We start from the raw sequence: 19,656 nt of genomic DNA on the forward strand, positions 1-19,656 counted from the left end.
TTTTCCAGGTTTTTCCTGATAAAGGGCCTCACTTCCTGTTTGGTGCCTGCTGCTGCTGGTTGTCTTGATGTTGCTGTGTGTGCAGGATGGAGCTGTAGGGGTGTGTCCACAGTGCAGCAAAGGAGATCTGAAAGCCAACCATATATACTCCAACAATATATCCCAGTTTACCATCAACACAAATTTACTGCGCCTAAGACAAAACAAAAAAAAAGCACTACCGCGAGGGTTAAAATGGTGATGTTAATGTGAATCTCCTGAGCTGTCAGTGATCCTACTCTCCACAGAGAGACTGTATGTCCATTCATCAAATGCAGACAAGTGAAACTGTTTGACAACCAACCACGTTTAAATTTGTTAACATATTTTATTTTTATATAACACAAACAGAAAAACAAAACATTGTCAAGGTTTCCTTCTGTAAAAACAGCATTTAATTATTGCTACAACCTCAAACAAACCGGGCTCGAACAACCTGGAGGCACCATATCAGCCAACAGATCTCTTTTCATTAAAAATGTACATGTGTTTCCATCAAACGCACCTGACTTGTTTCAGACATCAGTGCTGAGTTTAGACAGTTCACTGCAAGAAGTATTGACAGTGTCATTGTGACTGAAGAGGAAGTGCTAAAGTGCTGAGACTGTTAGAGGTAAACAGAAGTGTTTCACAACAGAGTAAAAGGGTACAACTTTTTTCACTGGATGACAAGCAAAGCAAAAAATTCAAAATGAGGTTGTTGATGGGTTTTTATTAATCCAGCAGCTGTTGACAAAAGCAGACAACACTTCTTTTTACGAAAGGCACAGAAGGCGAACTGAAGTCAACCTGCAGCCCAGTTTAGAATTAAACCGCAGTTGTGCTGATTCATGTTTCATAACCCTTTAGTGTGTGTGTGTGTGTGTGTGTGTGTGTGTGTGTGTGTGTGTGTGTGTGTGTGTGTGTGTGTGTGTGTGTGTGTGTGTGTGTGTGTGTGTGTGTGTGTGTGTGTGTGTGTGTTTTTGATTAAGAGAAGAAAAGCAGCGCTGTTTGTGTGTTCACTGAGCGTCTGCACCGCTCGCTGCCTCTTCCCTCCTCCAGCTCTGTGTCTCTATGAACGGAGGCAGCGGTGGCTCACTGCTCCTTCTTGTCTCCCTGTTTCTGCATGTACTTGTTGTACTGGTTGTCTGTCTTCAGTAGCCTGTCCCACCAGGTGAAGGTGGACGAGTAGTTCCCGACGAAGTTCATGTGGTGGAAGTCGTGGAAACGGGTGCCGGCGTAGAACGGGATCAGGTGGAGTGGGTTCAGAGGGATGTCGTAACCGCTGACGGGGAATAAGACGGGAATAAAGGTTTTATATATATATATCGTTATTCTTAAAAAGAGACCAATTTTTACTGTCTTAACTAACAAGAATAAAAACTTTTGATTATAAGGAACCTTCCACAGCATGCTTTTTAAGATTAAGACAAGAAATAATTAGGAAAATGTTTCTGTTCTGGAGACACTGAAGAAATGACGGATTTACTTCTGCTTTGTCGTCTGTACAAAATGTGCCCACAAAACATTTTTACTTGTTGACTGAGGCCTTAGGCATAAATGCTGTTTCAAATAAATTTTTGAGGTTTCATTTTTATTTTAGAGAGCAGATTTTCAAGAGGGCAAGAAATGTTAAATGATCACAGGAGAATGACATGGAAACTAAGAGCCCGAGTGTTTGCACTGAAATCTGAAAGGTTCATCTTAATTCCCCAAAACTCGTGGAAACCTATAACCTTAAGAAGGTAAGTACATTCACTTATTAGTCTGAAGTTTACTTTATAGCCACCTGTTAAGTTGAATTAAATGTAGCTGTGTTTACTTAATTTTGTGAAGTTGTTCCAACTTAAAAATGGCAACAAGAATGTATTCGTTCTTTCCAAGTGTGTGTGTTTATAATTTTATCAGCTCATTTGACCTTTTTCCTCGCTCATTTAATCTATCGTTCTAAATTTGGTAAGTTTAAGGAGTTGCATATGTTGCATATTCAATCTGTGGTGAAATAATTCTTATAGAATTGTTATTAATCTTCTAAACCTCAATTAATTATTACGTAGTTTAGCTTTAGCACAACAAAATAATAATTAAAAAAGTTTTACGGACAAGTTCTTAGGTCCAGAAGCAAGAAGCAAAATCCTTTATAAATAGCAGAAGAGTGTATCAGAGTAAAAAAAAATAAATAATAATATTTTAAATCGAATGAAAACAAAAATTCTATTCGATTTAAAATAAAAAAAAATTTAACAAGTAATTCTTCAGGTAAGAAACTTACAAAAGGGCAAAACAGACTTTAGAACTGTATGAGAAAATAAGTTGTATATTTAAAATAATGTGTTTTATTAAAGAGATATTTAAACAAAGAGAACGAGCTTGCCTAATGAATATAATGTTTTTATAAATAATTGTGTGTCTTCTCTGTGAATGTAAAGGTTCAATGCATGTTTGAAATCGTATTCAGTTAGAATTAGTTTTGTCAATTTTACTGTTAATTATTTAAATGTTTTAATGTATTGTTTATTGTCCTCTGTCTGACTTTTGTTTCTAAAACATTTTGGGCTCCATCTTTGCTCAAAAGGTGCTACACAAATTAAAGTTGTTAGTGTGATGATGATGATGATGATGATGATGATGATTATACAGTAGACACTAGTTCTGAAGAACATGCTATAAAGATAATATTACCATGTAATCCAAAGACCAAATAGTAAAATAAAATGTGTAATAGCAAGCTTGTTTTAGGACAAAATGCTTGACTACACTTGTAGAACATGTGGTGTTCTCTGTGGCCCTCTAGTGGTCGACCTCACGAATTTCAAACTGAGTTAACATGTAACGGTCTGTTGTACACAGATGCTGCTGCTGCTGCGCTTTCTTTTTTTAATCCTTAAAGTGAGTGTGTGTGTGAAAACAAAATATGTTGTATTTACACAATATGCACAATACGTATTTGTTCTCTTTGCTCTGTCTAAGACAAGAGGTTCAGGTCACAGAGGAAATGAGAGGCCAGAAGAAAGTATGTGCATATAGGTAGTAAGGGGAAGCTGTTATCATGTCGTACCTGTGGACATCGATGGTCTCCAGCAGACGGAAGGACACCCAGGCCCAGAGGAAGAACACGTGGTTACAGAAGATCATGATGCCGATGAAGAAACCAGCCCCCAGGATGAGGGTCTCAGCGGGATGAGCGTACTCCGCCTGCATGCCGAACGGAGCCTGAAGGGGACAGACATGATGAGTGTGCACTCTCAACATCTCAAATGAATGGGAGCTCCTGTCGGTTTAATAACTAACTCTTCAGCAAAGAGACAAACTAGGCAAAAAACTTAAAACTTGTTTGTTTTATCACGTGTGCGTTTCACTTACGGTGAACTCGTGGTGGACTTTGTGGATGTATTTGTAGATCCGTCGGTGATGCAGCAGGCGATGGAGGAAGTAGTGCCAGGTGTCCTCCACAACAGCGCAGCCAAAGCACTGAGCCATGACGTAGGGCCTGGAGGAGAAGACGGAGAGGAGGCACACTGAGTGAAACCAACCAACAGGACTGACTGAGGGTCACACAGGCGATGACTTCTGACCAGTTATTCAGGGTGAGTTAGCAAGAGGTACGTTTAAAAAAAAAATAACAAAAATTGTTGGTGACGTGATGAGTTTTTGTTCTGAGGTGATTGAATTCAACATCTGTTTGATCATTTTCTTTGTGATTTTATCTCAATTTCCCATATTTTAATACTACATATTGATTTTGGGAGAACACTGTTATAAATATCGCAATATAAATCTTAAACCATAATATTTAGCCCTATTTATTGAGTTGAACAAAGTAATCTTACTATATTTAATCAGCGACTATCAATATAATGTATGAAAAATGTGGCAGTTTTTATATTTATTGTCAACAAGTATGTAAAGACAAAAGTGTTCTTCTGCTTGTTTTACACGTAAAGCTGAATTAAATTCATCTTTTCTATACTAAAGCAGAGTAATGTGTCAGGTGACTTAAATTTAGCCTTTTAAGTATCTGATTTGAAATGACTGCTCTGCGTTTTAACATTAGTATTAAAGTTATTCAGAGATATAATTTCTGAATAGAAAGAAAATAAGTTTTCTGTCTAAAACAGTCCCATTTCTATCATCATCACAGTTAAGACAGAAATAGATTTAACATCTAACTTTCTACTGTACTAAAAAAAAGTTCAACTACTGTATCTATGTTGTATTCACACCACGTTTTAGGCAACTGACATTTGTAGAATTACTCCACTGTATCTCCAGGGTACTCTAATGCGTTAAGGTGTGTTTCATAGTTCTTCTACTGACCAGCGTGGCATGGAGTCCCAGTCATAGGGGATGTTGAAGAACTCGGTGAAGTAGTAAGTGCCACAGATCAAAGGCAGCTGGATGCAGAAGTGGTTGAACAGCAGCATCTTGAAACATCTCCACTGTTTCTCCCACGTCTCCGGCTTGTCCTACACACAGAATTATTTAGAGAAAGTTTCCTTTACACTAAAAAAAAAAAAAACACACAAAAAACCAGCTAAAATCATATAAAAAAAAAAAGAAAACACACACCAACCTGTTGGATCTTGTATTTCTGCATGAAGGGCATGAACTGGAAGAGGAAACCAGGCAGGCAGAACAGGAAGTAGATGAACTCATGGACGATGAGCGACCCCCACGTGGCTATCTGGAACTTGGTGTAGTTGTCCAGCATGTAGTCCCAGGCGTGTTTCAGGGAGGGCTGGAAGGGGTTCTGAGGCAGCGCAGCATCGACGTACTCCACCGCCAGGTAGGCAGAGGTCAAGATGTCTGCCGTGCCGTTCGCCGCCATGACGGATGATGAGAGGTGGCTGCAGGTCAGGAGAAGACTGGAAGACAGAAACGCAGTGTTTTATATACAGTAATAAAGTGTCATATTAAACATAATGAAATGTAATGTTACACAATTCAGAGCCGTAAATTAGTGGAAAATTTTAAATTACACTTTCAGTTTTCCCATTCAACTCCACTATCTCTTTAAACAATCACAGCAAAAAAAATCTTTTAAAACTAACGAACAGAAAAACTATAAATAATAGAAAACAATAAAGGTCCAAAATATTATTTAGAAAAAAAATATTTAATCAATTACAATGTGTGCTTATCATATCTTTACAAAAAAGTAAGAAAGGTAGAGGGTAGGTATGCTGTGCATTTCCTCAGCAATGTTAATTGATAGTACAGCTTTCATGTACACACTCATCACATATTTTTAATGTCTATTTATTACCCGGGACACACTGCTAATAGACAGCAGTGGAAGATCTCTTAACAAAAGTAGCAACAACCCTGTTGTGTAAATTATGTTTCCCTGCATTCATATATTGACGTGGGAAAATCAAAAAAGGTTATCAGAACAGTTTGAAATTGAAAAGACTCCATATAGCCCGTATAACAAGTAGATCATGTGAGGAGATTATAGGTTTTGAATAAACAATCTCCAACTGCAATGTAATGCCAAATACACACAGTGAAACATAGAAAAAGGTATAAATATTAGAGCCTGACTGATACTGGATTTTGGAGCGGATACTGATACAGATATTAGCGAGTAAAAAAATGCTGATATTGATCTATTGACTGATGTTCTTTATATATGTACATACAGTACACAGTATACAAACACACATTTTGATAATAACATCAGGATAATTTACAATTGATTGTCCGCATTGACATCAGTGTCCTGAAACAGTAAACTTCAAGGAGAATTACATAATTATAAAAAACTAATAAAAAAAACATAAATAGAGCGATTTCGTATTTACTCCAAGTATCTTTTTCTGGATTATGTTGTATTTTTGTAAGTTTTCATATAGTCCGCATACCAGCAAACACATACACTGATCTGCAACAGGCCAATATTGGCCGATAAAATCAGCTGGTTGATATTTTGGTTGGGCTCTAGTAAATATTGCATTTGATAAAATTATTCAAGTAAAGTAAAACACTGAATGCAGTACTTAGGTTATTTTAGTTAGCTTCCTTGTTCCAGTTTGGCTGAACAGAAAGCCATTATGCTACGAAACACAAAACACAGAATTAAACTCAAAGGAATCCAAATTTACAACCTCTGCCTACACAATACCTTTTAGCACTTCAGAACCTACCTGAGATTAATAATTAAAAAGTATAATTTCTTTGTTTTGACCAGTATGAATATAATGCAAATTGCCTTAAAATGTGTTACAAAATAACGTGTGAAAAAGCGATGATAAACACTTTTTATATCAATTCGAGCACGCAGGATGACATAATAAAGACCGCATGTGCAAGAACTACTAAGACATGTGGACGTACCAAGATGATTACCACAAACAGCTGCCAAAAATGAACTATAATCTAATACACTGCTGACTCTAACAGCTAAAAGACCCCGCTGCCTCTCTGTTTCAGTCACGCTGCAGTGACGCCTCTAATAACGTCACGTACACTTGCACACCAGCTAAATAAAGTGTTTGATAAATAAAAAAAACTGTCTTGACAACACCAACAGAGCACGGGCCGAAATATCCTCTGCAGGACTTTCCCCCAGCTTTGTAGCCCAACATCCTGCCTTCATTCCCGGTTCATATATTCCAAATAACGAATAATAATATATAATAACAATAATGTCGGTTTGTAGCCGACAACAACGTTGCACTCTCACCTTTCCCTCGGTTCGTCCCGTCTACCTGGGCGAGAGGCTGCCGGCTGGCTGAAGTACAGCAATATCGGACAATCCGATTGGCCGAGAGGAAAGGAGACCAGCGTCGAGGGGCCGAACGCTCTCGTTGATTGGTCCGCGGAATGGAGCGATGATAGTGAGACTGCAGGTTTCTACAGCAACAACCAATCAGTGGCGAGCTTTGCTTTCATAACCCTTCGCAGAGTTGTCAGACTGCATCAGTGGAGAGATGGGCTGGGCCGAAGAAGTTTGAGTCATACATCTTCCGTGTGCATTTCACTTCAGAACCGTTTTAATTTGAGAAAGACTTTGATACAAATATACATATTGTGATATAATGTTTAACTAGTTGAACAATATTTTTACACTCAACTGAATTAAATCACACCAATGTTTTGTGTTATTTTCTACTCAAACTTTTTACTGATTCTTTTTCGGAAAGGTATCTACATTTATTCATATTACATGTATGCATCTAGGCATCCTTGTTAAGTTCCAGTTCTTGTCATCATATCTGACATTTAATTTAGACTATATGACTCAGTTTCAGTTAAAAATGTTCAGTGCTACTACTGAAAATGATACCTGATTTTTGTGCGATTCTGTGCTAGGTTATGTTTACAATAATACAACATATATGTATGCCATATTATATTACTTATATATAGGTCGTATTATCAACTATTAATCCTAAGGGGTAGACGAAAGGCTGTGTTTGTGAATGAGAGTGAAAGTACTGTGTCAAACCAAAAGGTCACAGGAGGGGGTCGGCAACCTGTGGGGTCACATACTGTTGTTCTTTGAGGCATAAACAGGAACCCTCGTGAGAACTCCAGGGTGTGAAGGAAGACAACCACCACCTCCACCAACCAACAAAGGACACATCAATACACGTGACTTTTTGGTGTCTGGACTATAAGAAGACTGGGTCAGGGAAAGTCAGGAGGTCAGACTTCGTGAACTGACACATACTCTGTTGCGGTCAGGGAAACATAGTCCGGACCCAGAGCTCTGTAAACTGATTATTCTGCGGCTGTTAAATAAATATCTTGAAGCCTGACATCTTCTCCTATAGCCTCATTAAAGAACACGCAGGACTATTGGCTTTGTACCAGCAGGAGCCCGAGTCCAACATTTTATATACCAAAACAATACTTTGTAAAAATACCTTACTCTGGGGAAACATCTTTATTATTTTCCACAAACTCCCAGCTGTGAAAGAAACCTGGGATTTTGTGGAAATTATTGATGCAGTATTATAAGCAGTGTTTTATTTGAACTATTCTATCCAAGGTGAGGTTGTTCTAAGATACATTTTATTTTAAGGATGATTTTTGCATTTTGTGTGCAAAAGTCTACAAATACACATTGAATGCAGATGTATAAATATAAAATGGAAAAACTTGAGTAAAGCACAAATACCTCTATTTTGTATCAAGTACAATACTTCAGTAAATGTACTTAGTTACTTTCCCCTGAAGCGGAACCTTTTTTTTTCTATGTAACAAAACACATTCAATATGTAAACACAAGTAGAAATACTAGAAATAACCTGTATAAAATTGTCTAAATTTTTTTTTTTTTTTAAAGTATGGAGTTGGAATACCGAGCCCTATTGGGGACATTTTATATTACACTACCTTTGTAACTGTAAAATGATTAAACTACCACACAGCACATTCCATTTCAATGTTTTACTGATTTGGCAAAGTTTTAAAAACGGATTATAACATTTCACAGCTTTAAATACAAGAAGCATATTTATTAATGATAATATAAAACAAGTAATGAAACATTTTCAAAGTCATTAGCCTACATGACATTCCTCAATACACTGACAAGAAACAGCGATACCAGTTACTATTATAGCAATTTTCAATATAGTACGAGAGGCGAGAGAAAGAGACTGAAGAGAACGAAACTCAGAAGTAGGTTTGGTCACTTTCCAGAAAGAGAGAACAGATCCATAAAGTAGAGTCATAAAGAGAGACAGAAAAGAAGAGACATATTAAAATTGGCACATTCATAGTACGTCGGGGTGTGCAGTAGTTAATAGAGTTGCTACACCAAAGGAGAGGAAGGTACTGTTGGAGGATAGCAGGTTAGAGACGGGGACCATGCAGAGTTCAGGCTGCTGTTGTCATTAGTGGTTACAACCATAGTAAATATGGCTGCCAGGTGACAGTAAAGCGCTGATACATCCAACTGTTCTTCATCTCAAACAGCTCCTCCCTCTGTCTCTCACTGGTTTTGGCATCGAGAATGAGGGGTCTCCCTTATCAGAAGAGTTAGCGTGTCATTGAAAGTCTGTTTTCTCCAGGTTAATGTACACCATCGTGTTCTGCAGCTGCTCCTCAAATCGTTACTCTGAATTGACGTGGTCTGATGCAACCGATCTGAAGTCAAAAATGTATTTCCTCATCCCAGGACAGCAGCCGAGTCCAGCTGTGTCCGGTAACGGTACTCAAGGCATAACAGCGGAGAAGAAGAGGAGGGGAAACGGGGTGTACTTTGACATTCAGGCACTCTTGAACAGCCACACTGTGACACTGTAAAAGGTCAGAGGTCAGGCAGAGTGCGTTCATGCGGCGCCGAACCAGGCGTCACCACACACAAAGAGACTCAGATGTACACAAACACACATGCTAACATGTGCAAGCAGTGTAGCACCTTTATATGCTAGCGCACACGCACACGCACACGCACACGCACACACACACACACACACACACACACACACTCCTCAGGAGGATAAAAACGAAGGAGAAACTGATTTCTGTCCGAGATGGTCGTTCTCTGCCTTCCTCTCCCGTAGATCAGATCAGTGGTCTTCCTCAGAGCCGGTTCCTGTTAACATTACTCATGTTAAAGTAACTTTGCAGTTGTAGTTGCTTCAGATCAGTAGCATTTCTATGGCACTGTAGTGGTGCTTCAACACTGGTTTGTCCAGTCGGTGCTGCAGTCCTGCCGCGAGGGGATTAAAACACAGGTCTGATCCCCTTGTTTGTTACAGCTCCCCCCATTCAGCTCAGTGCAAAAATCTTCTTCATCCTCCGCAACAACAATCTTCATTCATTTTTCTTCATCTTCATCGGTGCCTGTGCTAATGCTGCCCAACAATGAAGCATTGGCATCATAGACAGATCCAAGATCAGTATTCAGCAGGAGAACACACTCTGCTCCGAATTAGTGGCAGGAGTCAGGAGTAGTCATAACGGCTTGTCAATGACAGTCACACCTGTGGAAAAAAAAGAATTCAGATATTATCACCACTTATCAGTTTTATATAGACTGGGTCCAAAAGTCTGAAACCACATCAAAAATATGTCATGTTTTCATTGAAACCTGGAAATAATCACAAAGTTTGAGGATTAAAAAAGATTTAAAACCATAAGAAGTTAATGACACATTTCAATGGAAGAATAAATATTTCAGATTCTGAAATCTAAGCAGATTTGTGGCTTCATATCATATTGATATACAACTCTTTTGGAAAAAGGTTGCATCACTTCCACTGAATTACGCATTCAGCATAAGGCTAATTCAAATAAATCAACTTGCAGCCATTGTTCACCTGTTATAATAAACATGACCGTGCTCAGAGTTTCCCACACAGAAACTTTTTAGCGGATTAATTATAAAACAGCCTTCTAGTGTCAGACTCTGAGCACAGTGAACATCAAACATCCACAAGAAGTGACCAAATATAAGTGTGTGTAGCTCACAGTTGTGTACTGACCTGCATAACTGCGGCCTGTGCTCATGCAGGTCGATAGTAGCGTCCACTTGTCAGAGTTTGGATTGTAGAACTCCACCGAGGCCAAATTGCAGCTGCCATCGTCCCCTCCCACCACATACAGTATGTTGTTTACAGCACACACACCTGAAAACACGCAAACACAAAGTAATGAATAGACATCTAACAGGGGGACAGAGGGTCTGAGTTGCATGCGTGGCAGTAACCGAGTGGGGACAAGAGGTTTGTCTGTGCACAGCCACCTAGCATCTACTGATAGCTTGCATGTGAGGCGTTAAGAGGACCCCTGTAAATTGTAGAGTCTACTGATCGTCTGCATGTGAGGCATTTAGGGGACATTTGTACCATGTTCACCTTGTCAGGTAACTGAATTTGTGAGATCACGCCAGAATCCATCTTGTTAGGCTTCAAGTGATGGATTTGTGTCTAAACCACATTTGTTTGGACCAATCAGCATCGTGTGAGAACTTACTGGCAGCTAAAGGCTTGGTTGGGAGAAGTAACTGTTTGTTTGAAAACGGCAATGATCTAATTGGTTAGTAGACCGATGATTCATCCAATCACGTGCTAAGCATTTTTTTTCCAAACAATTTCCAAGGATGACTTCTCAGTCAGTTCTTTGTATCAGGTGTGTCAGGTTAACAAACCTGCAGCTACAAAAAATTAACTTGGGTTAAACTCTCCCTCGCCAAAATGCATAAGTCTCTGCATATACATCAGTCACACACCATCAGAAGTACATTTTCAACCTGTGGGAAATACTGACTCACCTGCGTTGCGTCGACACATGTTCATATCTGCTACTTGTCGCCAGCTGTTGGAGGCTGGATCATAAACTTCACAGCTCTTCCTCACCAATGGACCGTCATGTCCCCCCACAGCATAGAGTAAACCTTTTAACACACCAACACCTAAAGAAGACATTTCTTCATGGTAAATCACAAGTTGTAGCAACAACAGGTGAATGTTTCTGTCTTACTGTGGTCATGAATGTAATGATTTGTGTATTTTTGTGTTGTTTGAAGAATAAATATGTTTGCATCAAATAGAAAATAAAGAACCATTGAGTTAACGTTTAAAAAATTCTAAAAATATTTCACAGCCACATATAAGGTGACACATGAACACACCTGCTCCACTGCGCCTCGTGCCCATCTCTGCGATGTAGCTCCAGGTGTTACTTTTTGGGTTGTACGCTTCTACTGTACTTAAACATTGCCTCGTGGCTCCATCGTAACCTCCGACTGCATAAAGGATCCCTAAAAAAAACGCAGCAGGAATCACAGTAGAAACACAGTATGTAATCCATAATTTATAATGAGGCGCAATGGTAGACTAAATAACAGAAACACATGAAAATATAATGCGGTAGCTGTGGAAGATGAGACACTTCGTGAAGCTCTGTGCTCCACTTTTTACATCTTGCAGGACCACAGTATTATATTGTTGGGTATTTCTGTTATTTTGTCCACCTTTAAAATCCAACTCTAAATGCTGATTGTAAAAACAAACTGGGAATTGTATTCACCATTGACAACACCCACTCCTACACTGCTGCGTCGGGTGCTCATGGGTAACACATGGAACCACTCGTCTGTCTTGGCGTTGTACGCCTCAACAGTGGACAGACCTGCAACACACACACACGTATGAAAAACGGTCGTACGTTTTCAAAGTCATTGTAGTTGCACACATTCTTAAAGCCCGTTTTGATGTCACACTCTGAGGTCACGACTGTACAGAAGCACAGCGGTACCTGTGCTGCCATCAAAGCCTCCGACAGCGTACAGGAGTCCATTGAGAACAGCAGCACCGAGCGTTGATCGCCGGTCCTGCATGCTGCTCACACTCGTCCAGCGGTCCATCATCGGGTCGTAACAGTCGACCGTCCGCACACGTAAAGAACCGTTGAAACCGCCGACTGCGTACACACAACCGCCCACGTACACCACACCTGAAACAACACGACCAAACAAAGTACATTGTACAAAATACAACGAAATTAGGAGTGCTATTCCTGATCAGTACAAATTTAGAGACAAACGAACATTTAAAACAGACAAAAAGGACACGTTCGATAAATATAATACTTAAAAATTGATAAACAATTCAAAATATCGTACTTAATAGTCAACTTCCACATGTAGGAACGGAGCGATGCTTTGGTAAAGGTGGAATGGTGACGCTACACATTACTGATTTCCCTTGAGTGTTTTTTTTTTTTTGCTGATGTTACAACCTTGTAATTAACTATCAAACTTGCCTCCCTCCTCACAGCGAGACCTCTTTGGATGCATGTGGTCAGAAACTTGCCAGCAGAGGGAGTAGAAATTAACAATGCTGCTTGTAGGAGCCCAACATTAATGACTGCAACATGTTTTAGGAGTGCACACACCTGACATCCACCAGGTTGTGTCAAACAGACAGAAGTTACCACAGACTGTAGCTGTGTCCCAGTTAAAGGATGAACTTCTGCACTGAATTCATCAATCAGAGGACATCCCCGTTCCATTTCCATAAACTGCTGAGAAAAACAGCCTTATTTTGTTTGAATTTCAAGATCCTCCATTGTATTGTACACTGCTGACTTTGTAAAAAAACAGTCCTGAGACAAACCTCATCATCTCATTAAGTCTGGAATATTACATGACTACACTAAACTTATGAAGTATTTGGCTCATGTGGACATCAGTCTATGCCCAATTTATCAATTAAACAGATGGAAACCCACTAAAAGGAGTAGATAACAAAAGCAGTACAAAATAAACACCACTGCTAGGTCTCATCAGTATAACTTCAAAGTACTGTAAATATACTGAACTGTAGTAAAATAGTAAAACCCACTGAGTTAAGTGGTGGTATTAACACTTTATTATCTGTTTCATAGAGAAATCCTGGTAATAAACCTTAAATTTTATGATTTACAAGCCGATAAGGACCACCTGAATGCACCGTTAGTTTGGTGGGGGCCCGACTCTCTCGTGGAGGGTGTAGTCGGTCCTTCAGTTAAACTGACGGACCCAACATTCATGTTCTTCAGAGGATACAGCCCATCACATGTGATGCTGTATGTGTTGTTGCTGGTTTTGAAGGTTTCCCACCTGCTCTGCACCTCCTGGTTGGGAGTTCAGCCACCTGGTACCATCGCTGCTCCTCAAAGTCGTAACATTCAACACTCCGGATGGCCTTGGGAGCCTGACCTCCAACCACTACCATCACCTAAAGGCAACAGAAACAGCAGCACCGTTACAGGAAGTACTGCAGATCAATAGAAGAGGAAGTGTTCGTCTCCTCTGCTCTGGAGACACTCAGTGTTGACAGTCTTTTGTACCTTAGGACAGCAGGCCGGAGTTCTCATGCGTGTGCGCGCTGTCTTCATCAGAGCTCTCTGGTCAGCCGGCAGCAGGTGGTACTTCATGGCCTCGATCAGGTAGTCTTTACACGCACTGCTGTTCTTAATCAGAGACTCCTCCTCCACCCGCTGACGCGACAAAACAGTGAGAGAGGAACCATTTAGCATGCAAGATTTACAAATATTTGAACTAAAGTCAAGGAAAATGTCTTATCATGTGACATAGTGGCTTTCTTTAGATCTACCTGAACATTGTTAATAGCGGAAACGGGATGTTGTATTTTAATCAACGTAATATTCAATGACGTGTGATGTTTTCTTCGTTAAAGACCAAAGTTAAATTAAACACAGCCACAACAAAAATAGATCACGAGGACGAGCCAGAAGGTGATGGAAAAAAACATATATATAAAATTGCATCGTATACCTCAATAAATATATAACCAACTATGTAACTAAGTCCTCAACAACATCAAAGCAAACTAGAATACATGCCAACAAGTCTACCTGATTTATGTTTTTAGAAATCATAAATATTGTCAAACGCTAAAGCTAAAATAAAAGTTGTAAACATTGTTTGGCATTGAAACTAGGTAAAAATAGTCGACATCATGCTGTTAACTTTACATAAAAACTTCTTTTTTTTTTTTGCCATCTGCTCTGGAAGCAGTCCCAAAAAAACAGAAAGAAAACTTAAAACATTTACTGCAAACTGGATACATAGCTTTATGTTTCCTTGCAGGAAGCTGGCAAAAACATAACAGACTTTAAACTGCCTTCATTTGTTAAAAAGCACAAATAGCAGCAGCTCTGTTTAGAAATAGCTGTTCAGTGGTCAGAACACAATTGTGATCTGGTCAGAGAGACGACATGAGAGCGAGTGATGTTACTGACAACAAATACTCTCCAGTTTTTTGTTGCTTCAAACTTTAACTGCTCTGCCGGCAGTTACTTGGTTTGAGAGTCCAGATGAACACACCTGCACTAGGTACTCTCTGGAGAGGAGCGGCAGGCGGACATGTTCCATCAAGTGAGCCAAGTGTTCCTGGCGGACATCTTTATCGTGGTTGACCCAAGCTATCACTGCTTCAAAAACCTGCACAACAACATAGGAGCACACATGGATCACTGTGTTGTCATTATCGTGTCGTACCTGTGGGTAATGATCAGGACGAGTGCGTGTACCTTCTCCTCTGTGGGGATGGTGAGCTTGTCGCTGGCGATCAGACTGGAAACTTGCTCCATGCCCAAATTGAGAAACTCTTCACTCCCAACCACCTCAGTGAAATGTTGCTCTGTCAGCACAAACATAAAGTGTATCTACTACTTTATGGCTGCAGACAAACACACCTACTTTCCATGAGTGTGTTTCTCGCCACACTTTCATTAATTACAAATGTTCTCATTCTTTCGCCAACACTATCCCACATCCTCCTGCTCACACACGCAAACTCGCTTTAATACAGCAATACGAGGTGTCGACACGTGCATGCGCACGTACATAGCACACAAACCTGCGTAGCTGTTGGCCTGAGTGAGGAGCTGGGAGCAGGCATGGAGGTCAGCGAAGGCTCGTATTCCCAGGCAGTTAGACGGATGAAGCTGAGAGCTCAGGAACTCGCAACAAGCCTTTTTCACCTCGTTGAGCTGGAGCAGTCCTGCTGCAGGAAGCAGCGCCTGAGACACAGAAACACACGGTGTGCACACAGGTGGAGGGTTTAGAGCTACATCACACAGATGAAGTCATTTAGAGGGCTGACAGGTCGGCCTGGTGTGTTTTAAACAGAAAACATCAACGTGAACAAAGAAACTAATTCTCATTTTCTGGTTTATGTATTATATTGTGATAAATTACTTCTGTGTACTTTTTTTGACAAGTGCCTGTGCACCAGGAATCGGCGATATGGCCCTAAAATATAATTAGGATATTTCAGGGCTTTTCTGAAATAATTACATTCCTGACAAGAGGGCATAATTCATTTCAAGAACAGAAAATTGCAACAAAACAAGCATTTTAGTTTTGAATGTCAGCATAAATGGAACAATTTATCCTCAAATATTCAGTAAAAACATATTACATTAGCACATCTGAATCTTTAATAACCAAACACTGACTTACTCCCCGTTTTGGAACTAACTCCTTCGACGTGGTGCCACTTTCAGCCATGCTGCTTGTTGCTGTGCATTAGTTACACATGTAAGGTACATTATACGTCACGCTACATAAGGGTATGACGTCATTACATTAACAAGTCTGATTATTGTTATTATCACGATTATAAAATAAAAAATTATACAACCATTTTTATTCACAATCCAATTCACAATCCAATTTGTACAGAAGAGATCAGGACAGGAAAAATGACTTTCCTGATGGGAAAATGTACCATTTAGAGCTAATAGAAATATGTAAAAGGCACCATGATTTAATTCGTTTGAAATCATTTCAGTCCAATCAAGTTGTTTGGTTATCAGGTATGGAAATAAAAATTCATCTGATAGGGCGAGCAGAAGGGTGGGACTGTTCAAATGTTGGTGATGACTTCACTGCTTAGATGTTTCGGTTTTGCAGGCAAGTGCAGGGTTGCGTCACCAGTGAAGAGTCACTGTCGTCCAGGTTGAAAAATGTCATAATCATCCACCTCCCATTAACTTGGATTTGTGAGTAATCAGACTAAAACCTGGCAACAAGAATAATGGGTTTTTGCATGAATGAATGAGCTTTAATGTAACCACAATAACCTGACCAGCAATGCAATCCCTTTCTAGCCCTCAGAGATGTAAAACTGAAATGTCATTCTCATATTAAAGTTAAATTTGATCCTGCACAGTTTCCGTGGACCAGTGTGACAGTGTATTCTCAATGTGATAACAGACCATAGTTATTCATTTAATGAGTGTTTACCTGTACGTTATCCTCTGTGACCTGTATCTCTGCTGTGTAGATGTAGTCCACCAGCAGGCCCAGAGTCCAGCCGTCCATCTCCTTTATCCTCACTCGTTTCGCCCTGCTCTCCGCCATCTCCCCTGTTAGTACACATACACACGTTACCCTTCATTATCACTAAAGTTACAAATGTGTAAAGCGCAGGAGGGAACTAAATATAAGAACTAAAAATAATCAGGGACAGATGTGGCGCAGGAGGGATGGACACAGGTCTTTACCCGTGAACATAGCGTGGAAATAAGGGCTTCCGGCAGCAAGAACCACTCTGTGAGCAGCGATCTCTACATCCTCTGCCACGATGGTCACATCACACAACAGGCTCTGGCTGGATGTAGAACAAGGAGACAGAAAGTGAGAGGGAGAAAACATGTCCAGTTAGAGTTTACATGGAGATACACAACGAACAAGTGAAGAGAGAGTGTGGGACACCTGCGCAGCTCGTTCATGACTTTGAACGCCTTCCTCATGTGCCGAGGGTTCAGAGTGACGGGGCCCTGCCTCTCGACTCCGTCTTCTTTATCCAGAGCATGTGGACAAAGTCTAGTGCACCTGAGAGGGACAGTACAGATAAACATGAAGCAAACGCACACACAGATGTAAAGAGAGAATAAAGCAGGTGTCCTTATAGATCAGAAGCTGTGTTTAACTCTGCGTAAATTTTTCGTTAATCATGTGGCTCCACCTGTCTCACCTGTGACATCTGGTTTATCTGTTTGTGAAGAGGAATTTCAGCAAATACTGCTGCTTTTGGTTACATAGAGTTTAATGTTTATTTATTTCCTGATTTAGAGGTGGGTTTTTCACAAACAAAAACTATCCCAAACTGATTATCAGTCAGGCAGATCAGACAACTTCCCAGGAGACAAACACCCCCCACGTTGACTGTAATTTGAGTAACATATGCATTATACGTACCAGAAGGCTTTTAAGAGCTAAATAAAAGTGTAAAGTTAGAATTGTCTCCTGCTTTCTCTCACAAATACACATTATTTTCTATAGATATCAGGATGAATGTACAATGTTCTTTGGTTTTTATTTACTCCTGTTGGCAAAAGTTGTTGATTTTTGTATGCACAAATTAAATAAAAGTTTTTAATTTACAATTTTTTTTTAACTTTTTTTAAATTTCCAAAACTCAATCTTTACCTGCAATATTTGATCATGTTGGTACTCTGTCTTGTCTGAATCTCATTTTAAGACCTTCATTATCATGTGTTATTGCCATGGTGTATATTGTTTGAACAAAGTACCTTAAAATAGCTGTAAAGCTGGGGTCTTTGGGCTGTCACAGGTTAATCCAACCATTTATGAGGAACATCTGTCAGAGACTCTGCCATAAATTATATCTTCATAAACCTTAATATGCAACATAATGTCATCTTTGATACTGTATTTCTGTATTTAATCATTTTCTAAATATGTGTCATTATTATGACTATAATACAGTGCAGTGAGTTTGTAGATGCTGCACAACTTTAGCACTTTAAAATCAAAAAACACAAACTTCCTACACAAGTTCTCAGATCATGTAAACATTGAGAAAACTTCACTGCAAGCATTTCATTAAAGATCCTACCAAAGTGTAGTCATAGTAATAGTATCATCAAAATCAAAACAAATTAAAAACAGTTATTTCAAAGGAAACATGTCCCTGTGTTTAATATATTCTAACATATTATCATATTGTTAATACTGTGGTTCCCTTCTTAAGTGGTCAGTCCTTCTCAATGTGCTCACAAGACATGTCTGAGAGGAAATAATAAAAGTTCTGCTACACAGATTTTGCTTTATATTCTGGACTTTTTTCAGATTTTAGGTGTATATTGTCAAAACAATGAGCCACTACCATCCACACATGATGGAAACTGGTTTAACCTATAAACCCACACCATAGCCTCTTTCTTTCACAATAAACCATCCAGCATAATTATTCTGCTCGTGGCGAAGTCACGTGGTCCCTGTTTTCTGTTAAAAACACACCCACACACACATGGCAGTTGACACACATCATCTGTCGAACAAACAAAAACACCTCGGTTGTCACAACCAAACACATTACTCCAACATAACCACAGCCGCCCTGCAGCCTCCTCCTGCACCCGCAGGCTCAGCGTGAGTCCCCGGGTATCGGTCCCCTCCGGTCAGGGAGCAGCCACACCGGCTGGCCGCTGTCTCTGTCAATGCGGCACCATCCGTCAAGCACCCACTGGAAAACGTCACACACACACACACACACACACACACACACACACACACACACACACACACAGAGCAGCTTTTGGCACTCACAGCGGATGACTGTCCATGATTCCGGTGTTTTTCAGAGGCTGAAAACTTGGCCCTGCGGCATGCACCATTCCATATCCACAATGTCCTCTTTGATGGCTTAAATTCAGGCGTGAATCACGGCGATCATCTGTCCAGAGGCGGAGTGACTGGCTGACGGCAGCCCCATTAAAGCAGCCCGTTTCACAGAAATGCACAGCCCGACTGCGGTGACACTCTCCACAGACACGTTGCGATCGAGCCCGGCTGTTGTGCGTCTGATGTCGGCCCGACAACGTGCAGGAAAGGGGCCCACCGCCGTGTCAAATGGGGTTTATTTTCCTTCTACCTCTCCCCTCGTTACTCCTGGGTGTCTATGGGTGCGAGGCGAACGGACAAGCATACCTGTTATTTTCCAATCGCTGATTAAAACGCACAAACAAGGACATGTCGGCAAAGACGGTCCTCCGAACAGTCAAGGTGTCCCACAAGAAAGCGCTGTCTCCCTCTAGCTGTGGAAGACTGACCCGGAGGAGGCTGGATGAACAGCTGTGCATGATCGATACACATTATCATGGTGACTGACATTCTCACGATTAAAAAATTGGGACTTA

At 40.2% G+C, this 19,656-nt stretch overlaps 2 protein-coding genes across 3 annotated transcripts; both read right to left on the bottom strand.

The window, feature by feature from the left end:
* Positions 1 to 347: 347 nt before the first annotated feature.
* On the bottom strand, positions 348 to 6,764 carry msmo1 (methylsterol monooxygenase 1). Of its 2 annotated transcripts, none has more exons than XM_069689214.1 (6): positions 6,704 to 6,764; positions 4,592 to 4,883; positions 4,336 to 4,484; positions 3,382 to 3,508; positions 3,077 to 3,231; positions 348 to 1,303 (listed from the first exon to the last, which is right to left on the bottom strand). In XM_069689214.1, exons 2-6 carry the CDS (start codon positions 4,844 to 4,846, stop codon positions 1,114 to 1,116), a joined length of 876 nt encoding a protein of 291 aa, XP_069545315.1. In that variant the 5' UTR covers positions 4,847 to 4,883; positions 6,704 to 6,764; the 3' UTR covers positions 348 to 1,113. The 2 variants fall into 2 exon arrangements, with proteins under 2 accessions (XP_069545315.1, XP_069545316.1); XM_069689215.1 differs by lacking the exon at positions 6,704 to 6,764 and adding an exon at positions 6,355 to 6,641.
* Positions 6,765 to 8,462: 1,698 nt separating this feature from the next.
* Positions 8,463 to 19,497, bottom strand: klhl2 (kelch-like family member 2). The gene is made up of 15 exons (XM_069689216.1): positions 19,067 to 19,497; positions 17,207 to 17,326; positions 16,996 to 17,102; positions 16,736 to 16,857; positions 15,345 to 15,507; positions 15,016 to 15,125; positions 14,810 to 14,926; positions 13,810 to 13,959; positions 13,580 to 13,697; positions 12,235 to 12,432; positions 12,007 to 12,108; positions 11,609 to 11,737; positions 11,249 to 11,389; positions 10,461 to 10,604; positions 8,463 to 9,959 (listed from the first exon to the last, which is right to left on the bottom strand). Exons 1-15 carry the CDS (start codon positions 19,132 to 19,134, stop codon positions 9,931 to 9,933), a joined length of 1,818 nt encoding a protein of 605 aa, XP_069545317.1. The 5' UTR covers positions 19,135 to 19,497; the 3' UTR covers positions 8,463 to 9,930.
* Between the last annotated feature and the right edge of the window lie 159 nt (positions 19,498 to 19,656).

Source organism: Brachyistius frenatus, unplaced genomic scaffold (genome assembly GCF_029030835.1).
Source record: "Brachyistius frenatus isolate BFR_SWC_R1_liver_20210118 unplaced genomic scaffold, ASM2903083v1 Contig_7, whole genome shotgun sequence".
Lineage (NCBI taxonomy): Eukaryota > Metazoa > Chordata > Actinopteri > Embiotocidae > Brachyistius > Brachyistius frenatus.

What these genes read in the sequence shown, in the direction of transcription:
- klhl2 (XM_069689216.1), bottom strand. Translation starts at nt 19,134, where the DNA reads ATGGTGCATGCCGCAGGGCCAAGTTTTCAGCCTCTGAAAAACACCGGA. An exon ending in AGGAGTGGGTGTTGTCAATG is followed by an intron (nt 11,738 to 12,006) that starts GTGAATACAATT and finishes CGTTTTTTTTAG; the next exon opens with GGATCCTTTATGCAGTCGGA. An exon ending in CACGAGGCGCAGTGGAGCAG is followed by an intron (nt 11,390 to 11,608) that starts GTGTGTTCATGT and finishes TGTCTTCTTTAG; the next exon opens with GTGTTGGTGTGTTAAAAGGT.
- msmo1 (XM_069689214.1), bottom strand. Translation starts at nt 4,846, where the DNA reads ATGGCGGCGAACGGCACGGCAGACATCTTGACCTCTGCCTACCTGGCG. An exon ending in AGAAATACAAGATCCAACAG is followed by an intron (nt 4,485 to 4,591) that starts GTTGGTGTGTGT and finishes TTCTGTGTGTAG; the next exon opens with GACAAGCCGGAGACGTGGGA. An exon ending in GAGACCATCGATGTCCACAG is followed by an intron (nt 1,304 to 3,076) that starts GTACGACATGAT and finishes ATTCCCCGTCAG; the next exon opens with CGGTTACGACATCCCTCTGA.